General features: G+C 41.2%; 1 protein-coding gene across 1 annotated transcript in view; it reads right to left on the bottom strand.

Annotated features, from left to right (window-relative positions):
* The window catches only part of SPINT1 (serine peptidase inhibitor, Kunitz type 1), a 223,578-nt gene that overhangs the window by 46,190 nt on the left and 151,314 nt on the right, over positions 1 to 26,074 (bottom strand). The window contains exons 7-8 of the mRNA XM_085626845.1: positions 12,041 to 12,091; positions 3,454 to 3,624 (exon numbers count right to left, since the gene is read on the bottom strand). Coding sequence (XP_085482971.1) covers positions 3,454 to 3,624; positions 12,041 to 12,091 — 222 coding nt within the window. The remainder of the gene's footprint in view (positions 1 to 3,453; positions 3,625 to 12,040; positions 12,092 to 26,074) is intronic.

A 26,074-nucleotide genomic window follows, 5' to 3' on the forward strand; every position in this document is an offset into this window, starting at 1 on the left:
CTGACCAACGATGGGGGAACTCGCAGTGAACTTGAAGTGCTGCTGTGATCCACAGCTGGTGTCAGCCCGACAACCAGTCTTCCAGGAGGTGAGGGGACATCACCTGAAGTCTGCACTTCTTGCTGAAGAAGCTGTGTGCTTGCCTGACACTGGGGAGAGTGTGTCTGCTAAGAGGGAAAGGGGGAGCACCTTGTCCCACAGCTATCTACTTAAGGAGAATCCCACAGCCTGAGAGGGGCAGCCCATGAGAAGCAGATTGCCAAGGAAGTGTGCCCAGAGCCAACCTGTGTTAACCACGGCTTACCTGCCTGACCAAAGATTAAGTTCATATTCCTGATGATCCACCACAGTGCTTGCTTCAGCAGCCATCACAGAGGAGCAATGCCGAGTCGGTCACTGCACTCAGCGCCATGGACCAGAGAATAGAATCCTCCTATTATGAAAGCTGGACTCACCTGTCAGGACTGTCTTCCCTGAGCTGCTGCAGTCTTCAATAGCATTACCGTGAGAAGAAAGGGGGGCACTTGAATATGCTCCGGTGCATGCATGCTTGCCCAATTATAAATAAAGGCTGCACATCTGTGATTCAAAAGTGAAGTCAACATCAGGTACCTGATAGATATTGACTTTTAAGATTGCTAAACAGATTTTGGGGGAAATTTTTTAAGATAACTGCAAACCACATACAAGAACTGCATATACAAAGATTACAAACAGACATATGGGTTACAAAATACAGGAAAGTTGATCCCCTCATCATTGTGAGCCTGCAATTTCGATCAATTTTAAGACATTCACTGTGTAGTGGACTCTGAAGATCCTGCAGGGTCCATCCCGATAGCACCTTTTCTCTATGCAACGTAATATGTTTTGGTGTGACTAAAGTACTTTTCTTAAAAGGCTAGTCATTCACTTTTTGCATCTATTGTTTGACTGCTTGGGTTCAGAGCATCTCCTACCACCACACTCCACTGCACCTCTCACAGATGCCTTTAACTACTCATCATCGCTATGCTGACAGGTGCTGAAGGCGTGTACCTGGCCCAGTTTACAGCAGGATGGATCCCAGGACACCAGTGATAAATAGCCCCAACCTCCACAATTGAGGCCCACTAATATCTGGTTGCCCACCCTGCAAACTGGTTCTAACTGTAAAGCTCAACAATAATATTTGAGCTCCCCTCCGACAACTGAGAGATCAATATATTTCACTCATGAGGATTAACATATTTCTTTATGCAACCTTGCTGAAGACTGGAGTACCTTTATATGCCCTTTTTCCTCTCCACCTTTCACAGCTATCCAGAATTCACAATACAGCAGCTGTGGTGCCTTTATGCAGGAAGGTCTAAGGCAGTAAGAATGGTTAATGGAAGGTTGAAATGTGCATGCACCTCTTTTGGTGGTGGACTTTCATCATTTGTTTACAACTAAGTACGGACATTGACCAGGTGGACTCTCGAAAAGAGGTCAGCGTCTGGCCTCATCTCGCTACTACTCGCTACTACTTAGTTGTTTCAAACTCTCACTGCAGGATGTACTGTATTAGCATTTAAGATTCAAAACTTTTTTCGTTTTCAGAACAATAGAGGCAATAGAACATTAAAAAACCTGTCTCACCCAAACCTTCTAACACATACTCAGTCCAATCCCGCAGATGGTCCATCACCATTCACCCTTCCCCACTCCACACGGACATCAGCAACAACTTGGCATTGCCAGAGTCTATTTCTCTGAGAGCATTTGTAGATGTTATTTTCAAATCACAACATTACTTGTTACAGCAAGGAAGCACTAGGTGCCAGCTAACTAGCTGCTGGTAATTTTCAACACTAAGTCTCCACAGACACGTGCATTAATTGCTCAGCAATAGCATTCCCATTCCCAAAAACTTTTTGCGTTCCCTCGATACTGTACACTAAGTTCTCCAGGGCAGACCGGTACCAGAGCCTTTGTTGTCAGTCCATGTCTGTGGGGCATCTGCTGGTTTCCCACAACCTGCAAATCATACGCTTAGCAGCCAGACTCACTTAGGATGAACATTTACCCATGTTGGTCTTCAATTGGTACACCCCCTAGAGTAATTAACCCAGCAGAACGGCCACTGTCAGTAGAGGCACCACAGTCCCCAGGGAATGATGCATCTCTTCCATTATCATGTGCCAGAAACCTCTCAGGACAGGAAATCACCAACAGTGTAGTATGTGCAAAATGTTTCCCTTATAAACCAATGCCTCCATATATACTTCTTATATATGCCAACTTTTCAAAGGCTATGAGGTTACTCATAGTCTCTTATTTGCTCAGTGCACCTGGTGTCTCTTTAGGCTATATTTGAATTTTGCATATTCCGTTAGGCCAAAATCCAATTCACCTTTAAAGATAACATTCCCAATGTTAGCAAACAGTACTTTTTTCTAACCCACATACTCTCCGTTGTGCAACACTGATGCACATTCTGCATTAAAGGCAAGAGGAAGCTTGTCAACTCCACACTGAACCCCAGTTTGTCACAAATCTAGAAAGTGGCTCTTTTTCAAAGTGTGACACTCAAATGCAACAGGTAGGTCCAGACATAGGTCTCATGCTCACTACGGCATGGGACTCAAGCTGCATCTCGTGGATGAGGCTCATCAAGGATGAAACTCATCGGAGGTTGCTTATCTTTTCATTCAGAAGGGACGTGGCCTCCCAGTTGGGGCTTGAGTGTTCCAATTGGAGGAGGATCAAGACTGATTTGAATATTGTTCTATACCTCATATGGAGTGGCGCAGCGAGCAATAACTAGCAATGGAACATAATGAAGCCCACAATAATTATTAGAGGCTGAGATGGTTTCAAGGATTTTACCCATCACTTTAGTTTTTTCCGCTCAGTGTGGGTATGCCCAGACAAGGGTGCTGTAGCGCACAGTCTTCAGTTTCTAGCTGCACCTCACTCCTGTGGCTCTAAAAGGCTACAACTGGTCTAATGTTGCTTGCCCTCCTGTTCAGAGGGGATGGGTCTAAGCAGTACTGGCTGGATTGCTCCTACTGAAGCATGACCAAAGCCGATTTGTATATGGTTGCCCTGTATGTGTAGTGGCACAATCAGCAACAAAGTGATTGAATGGAAATAATAGAATTTCAAGAGGTTGAAATAATTCATGCATTCCACCCAAAATTTGTCATTTCTCCCTGTTAATTAATCTCATTGGAATGATAACAGAAGCAAGCTAAGATACTTTGGCCCTCAAAGAGCCTCACTCATGAGTTGCAGCTGCTTGATCGACAAGGGTCAAAGAGCCTGCGACTCACTTTTACAGAGAAAAGTTCAACCTGTAGTCACCAGTAACTGATCACTGCCTTCTGAGTTATGAAATGTGCTTTAGTTGTAACCTGCCTCAAGAAAAAGGCACCAATGAAGTGGAAGCAATGGTGAACATTTTTAGGATGATGAGATGCGTACGCTTACCTGAGACCCCGTTACATGTGGCAAGGCACTCGTCCTCCTTTATAAAGTTATTGCCATTGCCACTACATCCTCCAAATGTAAAGGTGAAGCACTTCTGCTTGAATGGGTCGTAGTACCAACGAGTGAAACTGGCACGGCACGGCCCAGTGTGTGGAAAATCAACACATACCACTACCAAGAGAATAAAAACAAAATACAAATTACAACTTCATACTAAATTACTGTACATGTAAACATAACTTCACAATTAAATACATACAAAACAGTACAATTCACTGTAGGTCATGCTTGCATGGTGACTGAACCAGGGAGAGGGGATGGGTGGTGAACAGAGCTAGATCCAGGAAACAGTCCCTTCGGTAGAGGTTACAGCATTAATGTGAGGCTTTATAAATCTAGAAATGAGCATTGAACATACACTTTGACCCACTTGTAGGCATCTTAGGTGCAACTGCATACATTTAAACAAGTTCTGATGCAACCCGTGTATGCAGCCGTGCAATTCACAAATGTGTGCTGCAAGGAGGTGCTGTAAACCAGAAGGCAGGTGTGCACCAACTGAACAGGTCACCGTAAAGAGGAGGGCTGGGCTAAAATATGGCAATAGTTCAGCGTCGTACAACAACTGGTCAACATATGTATCACAACTCAGACCTAGAAGGCATAATTGTCGATTCAAAAACTAATATTACGAAAAACAAAATGAATGAGATATCTGCATGTAATGAGTCCCAATGGGCAGTGCATGGTAGTTGCAAGAGTTGGGGGTACACTGTTATGGTTATGTTGGACAGGTACAAAGGTTAGAGAATGTATGCAGGGAGGTACTGAGCTGGTCAGAGGATAAAATGGAGCAAGCATGTAAGAGAAGACAAAGGGGAGGATAAAATGCAAGAAACTCTACAGCGTAGGGCAAATTTTCTAAATCTAGTTGGTTGTTTTAAACATGAATACTTTCACCAGTCTTATGTATATGTTGTATCAGTTTAGACACATCAAAGTCCAAGAAGGATTAAAGGTGCAGAAACGACCACAAACACAGACAGGCCCATTATATCTACGACACTCCCTTCTAGGGACACAATGCACCACTCCTCTCAAAGTGAATATTCTAACTACAGATATCAATTACACTGGTTATCTTCTAATCTGACCACAATTCAAGAACAACTTTGCCATACTCTAGTTTGATTTACCACTGTAACATGTACAAACATGCCAGACTCTATGGAAGAACCCCACATATGTAATCATCACGTCTCTTCAGAAGTCTGAAGGCCTCTTCATTAGCCTGCCCACTGACTAATTGCTACATCAGAGGGCTCTCCACACCTCCTCAAAATCAACAATGAGGTTATAAAGCCCACTTCTGCTCCGTCGGATGGCCTTAACCGTGTTAGATGGGCAACAGCAGCGTAATAATCTCCCATCCAGACCCAGAGGAAATTCTCATACACTGAACCTCAAAACACTTCATCAATGAGAATAAAAAAGTCATCAAACCTCCACACCATACTCGCTAAGCAACTACCTTGTTATCAGTCCAATCTTTCCAAAGGGTTGAAGGACCAACAATGTATCCTCATCAACACAAGATCTATACCCAAAAATAGACATTACAAAAACAACCTACATATGGACAAGAAAGTGGGCTGGATATTCGTAAACAGAAAACTGACTAGTGGAAGACTCTGCTCCAAACCTGCAAAAAAGAAACTCTACACACTTTTCACTTAATTTCTCAGCATCTGAATGAGCATCCCTCCTCTTTAAACATAGCCCAGCACCCAATGTCTCAATCTCCATTCTACTGATAAATCGTCCTGCCTATTTTGCAACAATCGTCGTTTTTAGGTCGAGCCTGGGAGGCATTCACTGCTCTGCGGCATGCTGTATAAAGGTATGACATACAAGCTCTGCCAATTTCCCCCCCATTTTTTTTAATTGGCTCCTGTCACTGTCCTTACTAAAGGGTTGCTTTACATTTGTGAATAGACTTGTTAGTCCCTCCTTGGTACTGCCTTGTCTGCATTTGTTACCTCCAATAATGACTGGACCATTTACTGATGTTGTAACACGCTCTTCTTCATAAATCGGTGAGCACTATTTTCTTTAATGCTCTTCCCCTATTCCACCCACGACATCACAGCACCCGCTCGCTTTTATTTTAACAGTAATGTATTTATTCCAAATTACAGCGCGGTCCGCTTTAACAATAGTGGCCATGCTTATTTAATTATATTAATATACAGGGCGGTACTCTCACTTTAGCGGTTGCACTACGGAACCTTTTGAAATGATTTTTTTTCTTCACTTTGGGTGAAAGCGCCATAGTGCTTTCACTTTAATGTTGGCAGCGCCCCTTTGTTTAGACGCTGCTCACTTTAACCTGAATATGCGAGCAGCATCTTAAAAAAAGGAGCGCGGCCACCATTAAAGTGGTCTTGCATTTGCGAGAGTTTCAGCTCTTGGCATTAAAAATAACAATGCCTTTTATATATGTGTTTCTTTTTAAAACACAAATAAAAGGTGTTGTCATTTACAATGCCAATAGCTTAAACGCTCGCAAATACGAGACCTATTGCATTGAAAATGCTTGTTTCACTCATACTCTCAATTATTGCAGCCTCGTCATTTGGGGTGATTTTGACACATGGGCTGAGAAACCATGTATACCATCAATAAAACCTCACACAACTTATCATGATCTCATGCCCTCTACAAGACACACCTCCTGAGCTGAATCTTTGCCATAACCATCAATATAAAAATGTTCAACCATGCAACCTAATTAGGACTCGCTTTGCCATTCAGTTCACCAACACAGCACCAAAAAGCCCAAACCCCTACTTCCTTAGCTAAGATAACTCAGTCAAGATTGAATATGGAAGGCAGCGAATATGGTAAATTCGAAAAGAATCAAGACCAATTCAAGCTCAGCACCTGAGGCTTTCAGCTGCTTGGCATCAGCTAATCTGAAATGCAATGAATGAATATCAAAAGAACTTGTCACAATCATCCTACAAAAACAAATGCTTAACAGTGGCTCTGACTCATTCGTTCAAATGGTCCAGTAAGAGGCGCTCGCCCATCAAAACCATGAACAGAGCACTTGAATGCTAAACAGAGAAAAACACGACAGCAGACAAACGCACATCCACAAAGCAACTGTCAGAGAAGCAGAAAGAAGTATTGATTCACTCGCCTCTCCTTTGTATCAATTACAGCACGGGGGCTTTTGATGATTATTTCAGTATTCAAGAACTCATTGGATTGCTCAGACTCAACTACATGGTCACGATAGTCATGTGTTATCATAGCCTCCCATTTCTTGACAAATTCCAAAGCGCTGCACATATTTTTAGTTCAAGATACTTTTAAACAACTCAGTAGGGCAGCTCAAAAAACTATATTAAACAAAACGGCCACCCCAGTGATCTTCACTCATCTCTTCAAAAATCATTTGAAGCAAGTATCTCAATGCAAACTATGCCCTCCGGCAATTTTCAAGGAAATCCTTTGCCTGACCCAAACTGCAGAAGCAGCACAGATGAATGAGGTCTCCTTCAATACAGGCTGGTTCTTCTCTCGCAGAGGAACCCTAGTTTCAACTATAAATTTGCATAAGCATTGAATCTGTTAGACTGCCCTGTGGTTTAGACACACACCAACACTCAACACTGTTGACTAATTACCAGAATGTGGCTATCCATGGTAAAGCTTTAGATTGGATAGGTTTTGTCCAAGGCAACAACGCCTATATCAGATCCATTCCTTTATACGCCTCTGCTCTGTAAGACTCAGGGTTTCGCAGAGTGCAAAAGTCTTTACCCTCCTTTTCCTCACAAAGTATACACTTCCAAAGCCTCAAAAACCCATCAACACAATGCTTGCACCGTGCTTAATCACTGTTAGCAACCGGATGGCGGCTAACCTGCTTAAATTCAATCTTAACAAAAAAGTTAGAACACTAAATTAGACATCATCGTGAAATCTTCTATCAATGTGCACAAACTCTTAAGAAAGATTTTACTACACTAAGGCTTTCCCCAGAAAGTACAAGCTACACCTGCCATCATAGTCCTGTGGATAATCTATGTGTATTAGATTTACCAAGGTGTATCATAATACCTTCTAAATCAATTACAACAGGTTCAAATTTCAGCAGCCAAACTTATTTTACATTGTAAACCCTAGGATGATATCACTCCAGCCCTTGTGACATTTCACTGCCTTCCAGTTTCATGGCATATTATTCACTATGCATAACTCACCAAACGACTCAAAGGAATTGGACCAGGGTTCTGCCAATAAATCCTAAACACCTTTTGAATCCCAACGCAGCTGCTGCACTAATACTTGGCTACAAACTAAAGTGCCATGCTTCAAAAAGTTGCCACTCGTGGGGGAGGATCTTCCTTAACTCAAGTCAGCAAACTTTGTCCTACCATGTAAGGAACACACTAAATTACACTTGCCTTCTGGAAAGCAATACAAACCTGTCCCTCAAGCTGTAGAACTCTGCATAAGCCTCCACTTCCTACAGTAGTTCACACAGCACAACTATATAGCCTTATGCAAACAATGACTACTTTCCTAATGCTTGAAGACACCCAAACTATTCTGGACTTTTTGCACCAAGACTTTGATTGAAACAATCGGGTATTATGTCCATCATGCTATAGTTCCTCAACACGGTACATAGAAAAATCATGCAAGAGGCATACACTATCTTATTTTGCACATCTTTATAATATTGGCATTGCATACTTACAGCAGCAAGTTCAGCACAACACAATCATCTAATGTGCCAGAACTTCAAGCATCTCACCATGCTCTTCCTGCACTCATTCAACCAAACATACCATCCACCTGTATTTGCTTCAGAAGGTTTAACTGCTATTATGCCACATACATTTGCAGCAACTGTACACTAATGCTAGCTAAGACGAGGTCCTACATTAAAGGCTCCTTTTGAAGTTAATTACACAGACTATATAATGAGTGCCAAAAGCCTCAGAAGTGAGACTACGGGCCCTGGAAGCAAACCACTGGCACTAGTATCACACTGAAAGCTCATTGCACCATCCACTAGTCTTAAAGAAGCAAAAGACTATTTTGCCACCTTTGTATCAGAAAACTCCTGAAAGAGAACACTTCAGGATAGTGTTTGACAGATTGCAAGGTGCAGGTCCATATCTGCTCCTGGTTGAGCACTGCAGGACTTCTTGCTACCCTTGAACCTTGTTTTCAGATGTCGCACAATTTGGTGTTATTGCCATGCTGTGTTGCTGTAAGGTAACATATGCACACTTAACGAAAATGAAAAACAAAAAACATGTTACCTATGAACATCACCATTTGTGAAAGCACTCAAACAGTGGGCCTTATATGGCCAATCTCTACCAGGATTTCGTCTTCTATCACAAGTAATGTTATAACAGTAGGTTGTAGATCTTGAATTACAGATGTAACATTACTTTGGGAGGAGTCAAAACTGCCAAAAGACAAAATTCTGATCACTCTAACATGAATTACCAGAGTTGGCTAACCTTTATATTGTGGTCTGAAAACTGCCGGACACACAAGGAACTCTGCAGCAAGTGCTTTTAAACCCATAAGTTATTTCTAAACAGAACGTCCCCCATAGCCACTCTCCACGCCACCCCTCAACGAGCTTAGCACCTGGTGTGGCTGCACCGGTTGCACCACCCTTAAGCTCGCCCTGCCCAGTACTGCCTAGGTCGGATTTGGGTTTTAATATCTGGTGCATTGAAGCATTGCAAGGCAAAGAGTGAAACCTCATCTTAATTAAGTTACTGCTGATGGAATCCCCAAACCGTTACATTACCCTTTGAAGTGTATCTGTATGTCACTCAAGTAGTTAGTTTTGGCTTGAGGAGTACTGTAAAATCCTTAGGCATCCGGAACCATTTCGGCAGTCATATGTTCCATAGGGGGCACAGCAAACTGATTTCTTACACTTGGGGGCTACAATAGCTTTGGGGTGTCTTCTAGGAGACTGAAGTTCTCCTCTTAAAAAAAGATTTGACTAAGCATTGACATGATTACCTGTTACGATTGTGGTGAAATTATGGCGAGCCTTTCGCTTCTAGACCCCATTAGCCTGGAAGAGTCAAACTGCTAAATAGGAATACCTGGTCATTCAAATGGAGTGAAAACTTATTGGTAAACAACATCTGTTACAATTCATGCTAAATAAGCTCTGATAAGATTGGACTTGTCTGGCACTCCTAGAAAAGTCCTTACATTGAGGTTTTCATAAACAGAAATGAATTTATTCTCAGTAAAGGCAATCATGATGTACGATTGTCTTTACCGGGTTTTTAAGATACACTGTACCCGGCCACATCCCACCCAAACCCTTCTGCTGTGCAAAAATGTAGGCCATGTGATGTGAGCTCTGGTGGGCAGTGATTTTTGTCCATGACCAGGTCCTATGCTCTTGCCTGTTCCACCAAATTAGCTGCACATTGCCTTTGACGTGCACCAAGGATCCAGATCTACAAATCCATGATTTGTATGACAAAAAGAGGGGATTTAAAAAATAAATGTCTGGTGGGTGGGAGTATCTGCCCCTTTGCCATATTCTGCATTACCCCCACAGGTGTGCCGAGAATAGTCTTTCAAGGCTACAGTCTTTGGTGCCTCCTATCTTGTAAGGGCATCCACGCAACAACATTTTGCAGTTGTGGCCCGCCAGTCAGGTTAATTTGCATTTATGAAATAGTCCTTCAATCATAACAACACATTTATTTTTTAATTTTTGACAACCACAGACACGGCAACTCCATGACATAGTCCCATGCATCACAACAGCTTCTCTTTTTGACCATGAAAACCTGTCCAGCGATTATTGCTGTACATGGAACAGTTTTTCCTCAAAATTACTATAAGACTTAGCCATTTTGAGCTAGTTGATGTGGATGAATCAAACCTTAGGAATGTTTTGTTAACTTTCATCAAATAGCGCCAAACTAATCAGATATTCAAAGAAAAATGCTACGATGAGACTGGTGGGGAGTGCTGTGGAAAGCGTTTCTCAAAGAAGAATAGAACGTAACCAAGAGGCGCACGATTACAGCTCAGTCATACGGACATTCTATGTGGGAGGAATGCATTGTGGGAATGAATGAAAGGGAGATATGGATTAGTTGCAGTTATGTTTTCGAATTCATGACTTGTGTTGTTTATGTTCATGCAGGTAATCACAGTTTTGGCTCAAGGCTGTGAAAATATAAATAACTTGTTTAAAGATATTTAATATTTAATTTTCAAGCAAAAATAACTTTTCTGTACATAACCATATTTGTTTAAATAAGGGGGAAATTAATGACGTTTTAACAAGTGTCTGGTGCAGATATAATACATAACTGTTGAAGTCAAAATATACAGAACATGGTAAAATAATTTACCAATCATCGATTGATTAGGAATTTGTCTAATTTGTAACGAGATCAGACTTATCAACTTCAGTAACATTCTTGCCATGTGAGAAAAGAGGTGGCAGAGGCTTGAGTGGGAGGTGGATATGTGAGATCTTCACAGCCATGCGGGACATTGGACAGGTCGCGACCTTATGAGGAGGGTGGGATTTTATGCCTTGCCAAAGTTACAAAAGATTTATGAAGCTGCCTCTCCTAACTAAGGGAGGCTTCAAAATCCGTTCTGTATTTCTGAAGTGCAGAGCCTTCATAAGTGAGCGAAAACCATACTTTGTGTAGTCATTTCCAGCTCACTGCGTGCTCACCATGTAATAGATAATCGTGTGACGTAGCCGATATCGTGTGACCCATGATGACATCTGAGATGGCAGTTCTGTCGAATTTAAAGACCACTTTAATTCTACAACAGCCAGGGGAGTTTCTTTAAGTATGTTCTCTTGCAATATATATTTTTATTTGGCCTGTATTGCTCAATAAGTCAAAACTATAAATGAAATACTTCAATAGAATTATTAAATGACTTACTGGTCATCTATTTTGATACTCTTTCTATAGTTTTACGGGTCTATCTGCCTCCTTGTCTACAGAAGCAAAGGCACGAATAAGGTGGATAAGCTACTAAATGCATTTACATTAAAAATGCTATGTAGAATTGACCTTCAATTACCAGTCGGAGGAAGGGAATATTCAAAAGAAGTAAATCTATGGAAAAGCTAGATCTCCACAAATAATGTTCCTATTAATTACAATTAATCAACAAGGCCAAGAAAACTAAGTAGATGGTTGTTGAATGTGAAAATGTAGCAGAATTGTGAAGAAAAAGATTCAATTGGATGTTTAGTAGCAGGCATCAGAAGCCAGAATAATGCACTACTAAAAGGAGAAGGTATGGCACTGTGGCTTAACTACAAATAGGCGAAATATTGTGTCACATCATGTATTGCAAAGTATAAAGTTGGCTACTAACTGGCTCTTGGAAAGACAATGTGCTAATTGCAAGTAGAAACAAAATTACAACAATGTATTACACACATCAGGGCACAAATATTCACTTTCTCAGTGTGTTTTTTCTTAACACAATTTTAATTTCATATTGCTTTAGAGAGATCTTTTAATCTTACTTTTATCTGTCTCAATGTCCAGAGATTGTAGCTTTACAAATCCTTTATCATCTGTAAGAATAAAACAAGTAGACGTGTAAGAAATACAATTAGAAGCAGAAGAAAACCCTGTAAATAATATTTTTTAAAAGAAAGAACGAAACTGGCATCAGCTGTTAAAAGGTAATTCTATTCACGATGAGCACCAAGTAAGCATGCACTAGGCTAAACCAGCACTTTCATGATAAACATTATTACACAATATATTTTTGCTGTATAGTGAACATACCCTTCATCAATGATAGTTATGTGCCCACAAAGTGGTGATCAAAGTGACTGCTTATGCGAGTAAAGAAAAGACAGAATTAAGAAACATCTAGTGTTGTTGAAAGAGCACAATATCATTTATGTTTCTCTTTTATGATTTACCCCTGCTAAATAATTGGTATCAAAGTTTTTTTTAAATCAAGTTTATGACAAAAAAAGATATTGTGTCACACGTTTTTATAAACTATTGTATTTCTTAATCTTCAAGGTGGTCTACATCAAATGTCTTATGATGATGTGCATATTTTAGTTACATGTATACTCATAATATCCTGGTGCTAATAAACTAGGTAACAAATTATTTGAATAATCTATAAAGGTGATTAATTCACACGCAAAAACTACAACATATCCGTGATTGGTTTCCATAAACCACATATTGTACTGATGACGATAAAGGGGTGTTGTCGATACATTTATGGTACGTAGCAGAGGCCAAGTCAGGACCAGGACTTGACAGGGGTACAAAGAAAGAAAATAGACTGTGGAAACGAACAGAAAAACGAAAATGTTAAAGTTATCCAGTGTTTAATTTGAAGCGGGGTTGACCGGTGCGTAACACTGGGATTAATGATGGAGACCTGGGGTTTATTTGCGGTGCTGCATCATCACTGTTCGAATATGCACACATTTTTTGCATTTTGCATAGCGGCAGTGTTCTGATGCCACATCATTACCAATTTGCGAGATTTTTTAAATACTATTCTTTAATATCACTTTTGGAAATGCATAACCACAGCTGCAGACATTTTGGGAAAGGTGCTGCCTGTCTCCCTCCCTCGCAAGGAAAGCAGCTGAACCCCCCCCCCCCCCCCCTTCCATTGGTGGATTCAGATGTAGGGCTGCCCCTGCTGCACTCTCCATCATGGGCACTCTTGCTGTCAACCACTCACAGTATGGGATTAGATGACTGGTCCTGGTGCTCGGCAGTCCACAGCTGAGCAACAGGTCCGGCTGAGCAGCATCACTAGACATATGCCTTCCACTGACCGCCTCTACACACAGTGCGTTCTTGAGGAATCAGCACCTCTACAGTAGACTGTGTGTTGTGTGCATTATGCGTCGCCACCACCACCCATGCACCTGGGCCATGTGCCAGCCATGACTGTTTAAAGAGCAGAAGACAGGCAGTCAGAAGTCAATGTCAAAAACATTACAAATGCAGCGCCTCGTCATCTCTCCAGTGAAATCACCATTTAAAAGTGTGTGTATAACCCTTGATGGGCTAACAATTAGAGGTGGGTGAGCCAAGCAAGGATGCAGTTGAATACCTGGCACTGGTTCGGCCCAAGTTCCATGAAGCCAAAATAGACCAAGCCAAGCATCCAATGCACAAACCTTATTCGTCCATCTACAGTTTAATTTGCTAGTGATCGCTGGGTGCTCGCTGTCAAGGCCCAGGAGATGGCACATAGGCGTGCACACTTGAATGCCAACTTCTATGTATGACAGCAATATTGGTCAGTCACAATCAGGAGACGCCTGCAACATGTGAGTTGCCCCTTCAGGACAACTCACCAAGCACCCCAGTCCAACCTCAGCGCAGCCTCACATACCTGTCGGATAAGCAAGCCACCATCTTTGGCTCAAGTACACACACAGACCCTGGTCAAAATCCTCTGCTGACCACTGAGGCACATGTTCCCTTTTTCCATCAGGCCACTGCCACAAGGTCATTGGTGCTGGGCTCAGACACGAGGACCTGGACTCCTGCATGCCTAGGTGGTGGAAGGCGTGGTCTTCGAGCATTTGGCTACCATCACTCTTTATTTTTCAGGCCACACACCAACTCCACGGCCAACCTTGCCCCATACTCCAGCTTAGTCTGGCTCTGCTTCACCCCGAGGTACTATGAAACTCTCAGGCCAAAAACAAGCCAAGCTTTGATGTGAATTATGCTGGACTGGCAATTTCTGACATTGGAATGGATAGAAGCAGGTTTCTTAAGCAGGACTGTTGCAGTCATTCTCCAAACATCCTGGACGTTGTCCTTCATGCATCAGCATGGCAGATGCCAGGGCCACCATGTGTCATGTTGTTAATACCACAAGATGGAACATCAGATAGTGCTTCATCAGGGAGATATTCTCTGAGGATGCAGCTTCTGACCTAAGCACTATGAAGAATGGACAGGTGAAAGAAGTTCTTCATCAGTTTCAACTTTCCAGGAACTTTGGCCACTTTGCTGTAAGTGCCCCCAGAGCTAGTTCCATTTTATATCTCTCCTGTTGGCTCCTGGAATTCCTAGGAATACAGTAGCTGCTACATGTTTACGGACTCAGTTGCTTGGGAACGACAACTCTCCCTGTCTGCTCGTGTCCATAGGGGTTTCAGCCTACAACAAGGGACTTCACCAAGGAGGACAATGAAGGAACATCTTTCTCTTTATAGAGAAATGGTTGGCCTTCACCAAAAATGAGTCAGCACCTAACTTTTACTCTGGTACTCTGCTTACTCCAGATCAACATCTTAGCAATTTGGTACTTGAGTGCTCCTCAGAGTCCCATCCAAATATGGTGTGAGGCATTTATGCAGACTACATGACAATGTCCCATAGCTTCTGCTGCAGAGAAGACTACTCAATGATCTTAACCAGTCCAAGTTTTTTTTCTTAGCATTCTGGGATTTGTAGCCCTGTTGAGCTCATGGTAAAATCAGGAATACAAGTTCCAGAATGCAAAGAGTAATCCTCGATGGGGTGAGGTACTCCCGTATGGACCTAGAAAACTTGTAGTGTGTACCACAGAAAGCCTTGCAGAGCTCGCAAATACACACAGGTGGATGAAAAGAGCTATGCAAGTAGTAGTGGCAGGTGATATGCTCTTGCTTCAGGACTGTCACTGTAAAGTGTGTACACATGTGTTTCCACAACCACATGTCTGGTGGAGAACTGTGACCGAAGAACATCAATTGTGGGTCACTTGGTCTGCTAATCTTTTTATTTGCCATCATAAAAATGTTGAGCAGCTTCTGAAAATAGGGTAAGCGAGAGATGCGAACATAAAAAATGCAACAACTTCTCCTACTTAAAACACTATGCTTTTTTCCAGAACGATTTTTCTGGCATACATAGCTACCTTCCAGCGGTTTCAATGTTAAAATTGTACTTATTGAACATAATGCACTTGTATTAATTTAGCTCATGATGATACCACTGAAAACAAAACATTGCCCTTTGCTCCATCCAGAGCATATATTGCAGAGTAATAACAGACATCTGAGCTCAAATACCATGTTATCCCTTCTCTAAACTATCAGATCTTAGACCTTTATTTCACAGTGTCTCGTTTTCCTGGAGTGATCCATCTGAGAGCACTTTGAAGTAATTGAATTCAAGTGTGCACTATACAAAATGCCACAAAAATGGTTTAATAGGCAATAATATTGTTTCACATATAACAAGATAGGCCATATATACAGTGTGCTATTATTATAACAGCTTGCCCACCTCTGCTTTTCAAATACTCCCAAAACAAATCCATGTCAGTGGGCCAGCAATCCCCTGCATCGCTTCCCTGTGTAACTGTTGTCATTCAGGTATTACCGCTCTCAATATTTACTGTATGATAAGTAAAGGGACGGCGGTGAAATTAATATTGATATAAAAATAGCCCCCCATCTTCCCTTGTGCTTAAGAAAGGCAGCCTGACAATAAAAATAGATATAGATTGTGTCAGGTTGAATAACCAGATAATACCTTGGTTTATTGAAAATAGTGTGCTAATTTAGTTCATGAAATAATTCACTCTTTGTGCAACACTGCTAAAGTGGAATTTGTGAACAATACTATAATAAATGCACAAAATAATTCCAAAACTTTATTTAAAGATGTCAGAAATCTGACTGGCACTGACAACCTTCCTAGTCCTCCTACTCTTACTGAAACTCAATGCGAGAATTTGGCTGTATTTTTTCCCTTGACAAAATAGAAAAAATCTATTCTGCTTTTAAGACGAAACAAGATGTTTCCCCAGTGTCAGATAACTATGTTTCCCTGACATCTAATTCGGCGGAACAGTTGAAGGGCTCTCTACTTGATAATTGGGCACTTCTTGATGATGTTATCACTTTTAAGCAAATTTTAAACAGTCTCAGATCTGGTTCACCAAACGACTTATTTCCTGTTCCAGTGATGCAAAAACTGGATGCACCTACACTGAGTGTGATCATGGAGCTACTGAATGCTTCATTCGTGAATTTACTATACCTGCTGAGTGGAAGCATGCCATGGTTCTCCCGCTTTTAAAAAAAAGCTAATGCTGATCAAGAGCAGTTATCTAACTTCCGCCCTATCTCTCTGCTTTCAGTATATTCCAAAATCTTGGGAAAACACATTAATATTCAGCTAACTTAATTTGTCGCCACCCAAAATTTCTTACACCCTGCGCAGTCAGGTTTACGGGAAGGCTTCTCGACCGAGACAGCGCTTTTGTGGGGTCACAGAGAAATTACGTGGACATCTGGACGCTGGGGAGACAGCGGCGCTTATTTTACTTGACTTAAGCGCCGCCTTTGACAGGGTGTCTCATCCAGTGTTATTGATGGCTTTGCGTTCATTGGGGATAGCTGGCCCAGCACTTAGCTGGCTTAGTGACTTCTTGACCAACCAAACTTTTCAGGTTTTTTCATCTGAGGCAGCGTTGAAAACTCATCCATCTCCCTATGATGTTCCCCAAGGCTCTATTTTGAGTCCGTTATTATTTAATATTTATGTTAAGCCACTAGCAGTGATTGAAGAAGAAGTAGGGCTGTCTATTTTCTCCTATGCCGACGACACCCAAATAATTTTTTCTTTGTCGGCAAATAGGTTTTCGGAATCATCTTCTCTTCAGAATGGGCTTAGGAAAATTGCTGATTGGATGGCGGTTAACTCATTGAAGCTCAATGGGGAGAAGACCGATGTTCTTATTTTGGGTAAGAATGTAGACCTCTGAGGTCCCCAGCACTGGCCACCTGAAATGGGGACTCTCCCTACACCTGCCTCCCAAGTTCGCAATCTGGGTGTGATTATTGATAACCAACTTTCAATGAAGCAGCAAGTGGCAAAGGTAGCTTCTGTCTGCTTCACAATCCTGAAATGGTTCAGGAAGATCCTTTGGATGTTGCCTGGTCCATATCAAAAGACGGTAATTCAAGCACTTATTACATCTAGATTGGACTATGGCAACATCCTATATTTGGGAGCCAATAAGGAGGTGAACCGCATACTGCAATTGGTATGGAATGCAGCGGCTAGGCTGCTATGCCAGATTCCGCAAATGACTCCTGTCTCCAGCTCTCTTCGTGAACTCCATTGGCTCAGGGTCGAGAGCCGTGTAAAGTTCAAGACCCTGAACTATATTGTTCAAGGTGAAGTCTGGTAGTGCCCCTCAATATCTAAAGGCCATTGTTCACTCGTATCTTCCTACGCGGTCCCTCCGTTCTGCTACCCAGGCCAAGTTTGTAGTACCTAGGATCAAACGTTCCCGTTTGGGTGTTCGATCCTTTGCTTATCTAGGTCCTCTTCTTTGGAATGCTCTTCCTTTATTCCTTAGGAAAGAAACTGTTTTCAGTAACTTTCGCAGACACCTAAAGGCATGGTTGTTCGATCAATAGGTTCGTGACAGTTTGATTAATTGTACTTTTTTTTCCTGTACAGTGGCGCTGGGAAACCTTTTTGGTAGCTATGCGCCTTATAAAATCAATAACAATAATATAATAATAATAATTCAACAGAAAGCCTTCTCATTGGTGGTAAAAATCAGAGCGAGAAGGAGATATTAATCCACTGAATGAATTGCACAATGTATTAGCAGGAACGTTTGGTTCAGATTTTATCTTCATACTTAGCCAAATTGTATGATCCTGGCCAAATCGTTTTACTTTACCATGCCCAGTTTTGATGGGCTTTCATATCTGAGAGCATCATGTTGTGATCCGTTTTAAGAGTGCACTTTATAAAAGCATCGCTTGTGTATGGCTTAAAATACAATAATGGTGCTCCACATACAATAACAATATTGGTAACTTAAAATTGCCAATAAAACTACTGATATCTCTCCTTTCATTCAAGGCATCATCATCAACGCATTTGTGCTGACACATTCTTTCTTATTTATAATCTATTTTTGCAATTTTTCACCCAATATATAAACAACAAAACAAGGATGACAACTGGAATAAGACATAAATGAGGGCACTGTTCACATGGATATCCCAGTAAAAATAGATCTATTTTTGGTGAATTGCCAATTTTGGGTTGCCTGTGTAACGATGCAGCAGGTCACAGCTGTTATTAGGGACAAGTGGTGGAGTCAACATTAGGATCACCTCGATTCATAAAAGTTGGAAGAACTATACCAAAGTGTTGCCACAAAGTAACCTCAGCTCTTCCAGTGTTGGCCAGGACACTCCCATATCTGATAGACAGGTGCTGCAATCAAAGAACCACTGTCCAGGCCTCTGAGCCTTTCCTGCAGGTGGGAGTGCTGGGAAATTCTTAACTGTTTTTAGCTTTATGCTTAAAATGATCACATTCAATATGAATACTGTAATATAATGCTAAGCACTGGAGTAAAACATAAGCATCAAGGATATAACCTCTCCTTTATTCTGAACGTCACAGATCATATTTTGACATGAGTCTGTTGTATCATTTATGCCAAACTTTTTATGTCAATTGTTTTTAGCTTATTTGTAATATAATCAGGACCCAACGGCAGTAAGAAGGCTTTATGAACAATAAGGAATGGTGCCTCCTGCCCATGCGTATTAAAAAAAATACTAGGGAATGAATGCATGTATTCCGTTATTTTTAACAAATTAAGCACTGAAGTTATGTCCGAGTACATAGGCGCAGAGGTTAGTTATGCAGGTAGTGGGATAGAAGGTACCAACACATGTACAATCAGTGACTCAATGAGTGTAAAGGAGAGCCAATATCTAAATGTAATAAGCAAATAATAGAATACAAATATTAGTCGATATGGACTTGTGAAGGGTCAAGATAAAACTAGAAAGAAATCTATGGCACCGTGCCTCTTGTGAACTTAAGATAGCAGATATCAGAATGTTCTTGTATGTTTTTCACTAGTAAAACTTTAAGTTAGGAAAACTCTCAAGAAAGTCTTATCTTCAGTTGTGAGGAAGAAGGCAGCAACAGCAACCAGGAATAAGTCAATGCCAGGAGCAAGTTCCTTTGTAGGTAGATATGCTGAGCAGACCGACTTAATAAAAAAAAAAAAACACATGAGGAAGGGAAATCTGGATGGCTAATGAAAGAGTGAGCAAAATACCAGTAATGCATACTATAGAAACTATAAACAGTCTCCACTGTCAGATAACCCACAAGCAACTTTGATATGAGCACTGGCGTGACAAACGCTAACTTGGGTACGCAGTGTTTACAATGTGGTGTTTACCACGATGAACGTTACAAAGCAAACCTTTACAATAGAGGCAAGTACAACAAGGCCCCCTTTTAAACGTTTGACAACGTACACCTTTACAACACTTGAGTTTTTTTTTTTTAATGATGTCATTTTTATGTCACTTAAAAAACAGAAGGGTTAAGGGATGGAGTTTTAGGGTTCAAGAATGGGTAGAGGTAAATGAAGGTAAGGGCTTTTTAGGGTAAGGGAAGTAAAGGTTTCTCAAGGGGTCAGGGCGAGTATAGGTTAAAAGAGGTAAGGATTTTGGGGGCGTTCAGGGGCAGGTAGAGTTTAAGGGGTAAGGAGTGTTTAGGGTTCAGTGGCAGGTAAATGTATGTAAAGGTTTTCTAAGGCTTAAATATATGGTGTACACTGGGGTACAGTCAAAGAGACACATTCTGTTAGCGCTTACGAAGGGCGCATGAGCAAATCACAGTAGCTCATAGCCAGGGTTCTGTCTAAGGTGTGTGCCTTAGCAGCTGCACATCCAATCACTGACCTCAGCACAGGGGCCCTACAACAGCGCACACAAAAAAGGCTATCCCTAATGAACTGGTGCAAAGGCCAATAAGACCTGTGAAGAAAACAAGAGATGGATCGAAAGCAATACAAAAAGCAATCACTTCCTCCTGCGCGAGGTGGTGACATTTTTACACAGCGCAGGGATTTTCTTTGACTTTCAATAGGCTGGCAATTAAAGTGAGGAATTTTCGGGAAGGCCTATCTGTCTACATAGCTGACAAAAAATTTCCTAATGGCTTTTGATATCAACACGCTTACCATGCCTGAGACGTCTGTTTTCACTTACATTCTTACTTAGGATGTGTACAATGTAACCCCATACAAACTTTTGCTAACCTATATGTGATATACAATTCAATAAAACAAAATGCATCCCCAGCCTAACTACTTTGTAAATATTGCATATATTTTTTTTTCTCTTGCTTCTCTTTTTACCTGTACTTTATTAATCTTTTTCACCGTATTTTTAGTAGTAGTCATTTTCTTATCTCTATCTAAAGCACTCCGGTGCTACTTGTACACACTACCTAAAACCACACATTTTTTAAATAAAATCATTCACTTGTTTCAATCCTACTAGCTTCCAAACCAAACTAGATTCAGGGACGTAGCTTACGTTGGTGCAGCAGGTGCAGTGGTACTGAAGCGCAGAGGTACGAGGGGTACATTTAACCCTAATTATTGCTGTATTTTACAATTTGAACAGCAGATGGGGGACCCATTTCCTTCCTTGCACTAAGACCCCAGGTTACACTGGCTACGCCATCGACTAAGTTTTGTTAATTTGCCTATTAAAAGCTATGTTTGGTAAGTGTGGAGGGCAGATTTAGAATTTAGGTCTGGTACTGGCCAATCCATTTTGATTTGATTACATTTATATATAATATATTTATAGGTAGCTTTCAGTCAGCCCTCTCATCCACTGGTCTGTGCTGCGTCATTTATATTTTTCTTCTGTCCACTACATTATGGGGTACTGGGTCAGCTCACTTAAGCCATTGGCTAAATACACTGCAAATTGCAGCATTCTGCTCTTTCACAAGGCGCAAATTCACACACAAAGTAGCTCACTTAGGTGCTAGGGCCTACTATAGCAATGAGTGCTATAGGAGACCCCAAAATAGGTTTGCTTTGAACTAAAAGTTTATACCGTTGCCAATTATTGTTCATTGCTGTATTTCCCCCCCCCCCCCCCCCTCCCCCTTTATTTTGCTGGTTTTTCTCCTATATCATTTAAGAGGGGCAGGGCGCACAAACGGTTATATGTAAGTAGTAAGTGCATTGCAGAAACTGACGTTAGTATAGCTCCACAGTTAATTTTGGTGGCCCTAGGTATGACTTTCCATCTCAGATAGGTGTGTGCTTCGGTTTTGTGTGGGTTTGCCTTCAGTAGGGTGTGGCCGACAGTTTTAATAAATTGTGAACTTTAGTGAGTGAGTAAGACTAAAGTCTTTATGTGATTGCTTCTGTATTTACTTTTTTGGTATGGATGCCCATTTCTCAGCAAATGGATGTGTGCTACGTAGCTGACATAACAAGCATCTACAATGAAATAGGTCATGCATTTATGCAAGTTTGAGCTATTGGCATTGTAAATGGCAATGCCTTTTATTTATTTTGGGGGTTTTAAAACAAATAAAAAGCATGGTCATTCACAATGCCAATAGCTTAAACTCTCGCAAATACAAAACCAATTGCATTCCAAATGCTTGAAGGTATTTCTGAGTTGCCCCCTTCTGTCTCCCATGGCCCATGAAGAGCGCCCCGTTTGCTACAAGTTAAATAAACAAGCCGGTGGTCACAATTGTGCATGAGAGACTCTCTTTCTCTCCTGCAGTAAGAGAAACTCATTAAAGAAAATAGCACTTACAGACTAAAGAAGACGTACAGTGTAACAACCGAAGTAAAAGCGCCAGTCCTCATGGGAGGTTACAAATGAAGACAAGGCAGTACTAAGGAGGGACTAACAAGCCGCATAACAATTCAGAAGCCAGCTTTTAATAAGGTCAATGACACAAGCCAATGAAATGTAGGCGGGGCTTCAATTACTTACTCCAATACAGCACGGCTCACAGAGCAGCGCATGCGCTGCCCAGGTTCGGCCTAAAAAGTGCTGTTGAACAAAGGGCACATTGTTTGTGAATAAAACAGAAAGTTTAGAAAAACAAGAAGAGTGAAGACCCTATTACAACTCAAGTGCTAATTTGGGTTCAAATTATGCACCCATTAACTACCATTTGCCTGGGGTGCAGTAAAGCTATCAGAATGTGGAATACATGCCAACTGCATGTTTTCACTGAGTCACATCTGTGCAAGCCGACCATTAGTACTATTTGACAACTCCCATCCCCCAATTGGCAGCTGATTTTACTTTGCGAAAATTCAGAGGGAATATCGACACAAGGAAATTTGCAGCTAGATTGTGAGTCCCCTTTTTAGACACCTACAGCAGTTTGCGCTTTAAATGGGAAAGTGGATCAATCGTAATCTGATCCTCTGGGAATAAAAAAGTGAATAAAAAGGATAAGCGTGAAAGTATATGTCTTTTAGGGATTTATCAAAAAAGCGAACAAGACAGACTCTTAGAATGAGTACGTCTTAGGGAGTACGTGAGAAGGAGAAAATGTCTGAGAAAGTGTACCAGTGGAATACAAACATCAATTTAGGGCTTTGTCAAGAATGGTGGCCATGGCTGCCCTGGGGAAATCGTTTGGAGAGGGAGGACGTTAGGAAGGATCTGAACGTGTGCAAAAGAGGATGAGCCTGCACTCTGTAAATGTCTGCAAGTAGAGTCCCGGGGCAAGGTATAGTGCATAGAGTCAGCAGTCTTATCTTAAATCAAACTTCTCCTCAGAACTTTTATTAGACTGTCAGACTAGGCCGTGTACAGCAGTTTCTATTAACGACCCACCAGTAACTCATATTATACAAGTACAGCATGAAATTTAGTGCTTCAAATGTTTGTTCGATATTTTTCATAATTCTGTTAACAGCAAGCTGTTTCTCTACACCATGGGTACTCACAAACATTTCCCTGGGGCCACAAAGTTTGGTTGGCGATGTGATGGAGGGCAGCATTGATGCCAGCAGAGTGGCGGTCCAAGGGGAGATGGGGCGGTAAGGTGGGTATAGGGGGAAGCAAAGCATATACATCTAGTCGATGCATTGCACAATGTGAAACCAGAAATCCTAGGATTAATCCCAGCACCCCCACTTTACCGAGGCAATTGTTTCTTTCCCTCCTTTTTGTCATTATCACATATAAGAGGTGCTCGAAATACATGACTTCAGGATGTGGATTGTACAAAACCTTTAATGTTGTTCATGTATAATACGAACCCAGATCATCGTAAGAGTGCGCATAGTAACTGACTTGCCTCTTAGTCCACTATTAGTATTATGGTCAGTTTGGGGGGGGGGGGGGGGGGGAATAAATGCTTCTAAATTCATATTTGGAAACTATCACTTCAAAAAAATACTTCTCAATGCACTGATATAATCTAATATGATACAGTGAAGTGGTTCTGCATGTTATGTGAATACACCTTGTTTTGAGAGACCTTATCATATTTTTACACTTTTGCTGCAAAATGGCTTTGAAAATGAAGGTGGCTCCTAAAGTTAAGTGATGCAGGACAACTTAGTTTCTTCCTTTCTTTAACTTAAATTAACCTTTTAATATGGGCTTGCCTGTTTATTTAACATATTTTTAATGCTAGTGCTGAGTCAGGTGAACAGCAGCCCAGAGCTGCTGTTGAAACAAAAAGAATAGGGAGAGCCCTTATACCTCTAGAGCCTACACCACTAAACAAGAGACAAAAAATAATTAGCACTAGCAGGATAGATATAGTACCTTTCAAAAGGAGGCAGACTTATTATTTGTAGCCTCACTATGACTGAACTCACACTTTAAGAATGAATCCTATATATACACAAATGCAAAATGCAATCATTATGAGAGGCACTGCTGCGCTACAATCAGGAGAGGCAATAACACCACACTTGCATTCATATAACCATGTTTACTTGTTCAATATAACTTGCATACTTTACAAAAAACATTCAAAATGTGTTACTGCTATACATGAAAGAAGAGAAATGTCAAAGAAAACATTTGGACTTAAGTGTGCATTAGGACCGTGATGACGGACAATACACCATTAGAAGGCGGCAAAAAAATGCTGTCTCCAAGTAAATATGCCAGTAATAATAGACCTGCTCAAATAGTGCACAAATCAATTGCGTACAACTAGAACTCAAACGCTGATCTACAACAAAATTTAAAAATCTCTGCTGTTTCTTCTTGCTTGGCGTAGATCCTAGGGGGTGTAGGTCGATGTGTTCCGGCCTTATAATTATAGGCCTCTTCAGGACTAAGTGGAACAAATGTCAGCCCAGTACTTGATTTCTACAGCAAAGCAAATGACAGTGCTCCGTTAATGAGACCGAGTTAGCAATTTGCAGTTGGCGCTCCTAAAGGGAAGCTGTAAAATCCTCTTTTGCAATCAATGTCGTCCCTTCTTTGAAGTCCACAGCCTGCGTGAGACCGTGTTCTCTGGCATAGTACCTGTAGTACCCATTATATGCTCTGCTCTAGCAGGTATGATGGATATTTCTCTAGATTTTAGTCATTGCCCGATTTCCCAGATACACGTTTTCTCCTGTGCCATATCCTTGGTCTACCATGCATCCGAGCAGCATCTTGTGCTCTACAAATAATCAAGGAGTACCTAAATAAATGTTCTGCCTCAGAGCAATATTCCTTTTGGGTGTGATGGCAAATCTTGAAGCACTGGATAATTTATTTTATTAGACCCAACTCTCTAAAACGTTTTGCCATTAGAGATTAAATGATATTTACAAACGTATCTTTTAGCCATTACTTAAGGAAACACAGCTTTCCTTACAATCATGCCTTGAGGAGATCGTATGCTTGTTCACATAGTGACTCCAGTTTTGTATTATTTGCGCACAAAGCTCAGAAAGTACACACACAGACAGTGCTGCATACCAAGAAAAAAACCTAGACTGAACATTTCTCATTGCCCATTGACATCAACGACACGAGGGATGATTACAATACCCACGATCGAGGAGAAGTATGGCCAATAAGTGGGATGTCACAGAGGCACTTTTCCTGTGACGCGAGACCTGTAATTTGTGAAAGAAGGAAAACATGGGAACATGGCAGCACTGTGAGAAGTGAGCACACGTGTGGCAACTTCGGAATACAGAGGTTGCCTTTTCAGTGATAACTGCAGGAAAAGAGTATTGTAGCGTATGACTCATACAAGTTAACATCCGTGTGTAGAATCAAGAACAGAGCATCAAAAAAAGAGGTCAGAACTCATGATTTGAAGCGTAAGGCTTCTCAACTCCTCTGTGGACTTGAGCAGTGATGTAGCCTTTTGTGCTTGAGTTCTGCAGAATAGCAGTGCCTCCCCTTTCCGCGGGACAGTGAAGCAGGACTAAGAGGAGACGATAGTAAAAAGGAAAGAAGACTTTTTTTGTAGTTCTTTGTCCTAAGACTGTCTTTAAAGTGGGTGTTCAGCACGATAAGACAGTGGCACTAGAAAATACAGTTGCAAGTAGCACTATTTGACAAATTCAAGGGAAATGGAGCAGTTTACAGAGCAAACATAGGCAGAATAGGATATCTGGATAATGTTAGGTACTGTTAAGATTAAACTAACTAATTTCTAGGAAATGTGCCTTTTAATGGGTGGAAAAATCATATTTATCTATGGGTAGGCAAGCAACACAAGGGAGAGTTGGAGGAGGAAAGTTGGGGCATGGA

The sequence above is a fragment of the Triturus cristatus genome, chromosome 9 (genome assembly GCF_964204655.1).
Source record: "Triturus cristatus chromosome 9, aTriCri1.1, whole genome shotgun sequence".
Lineage (NCBI taxonomy): Eukaryota > Metazoa > Chordata > Amphibia > Caudata > Salamandridae > Triturus > Triturus cristatus.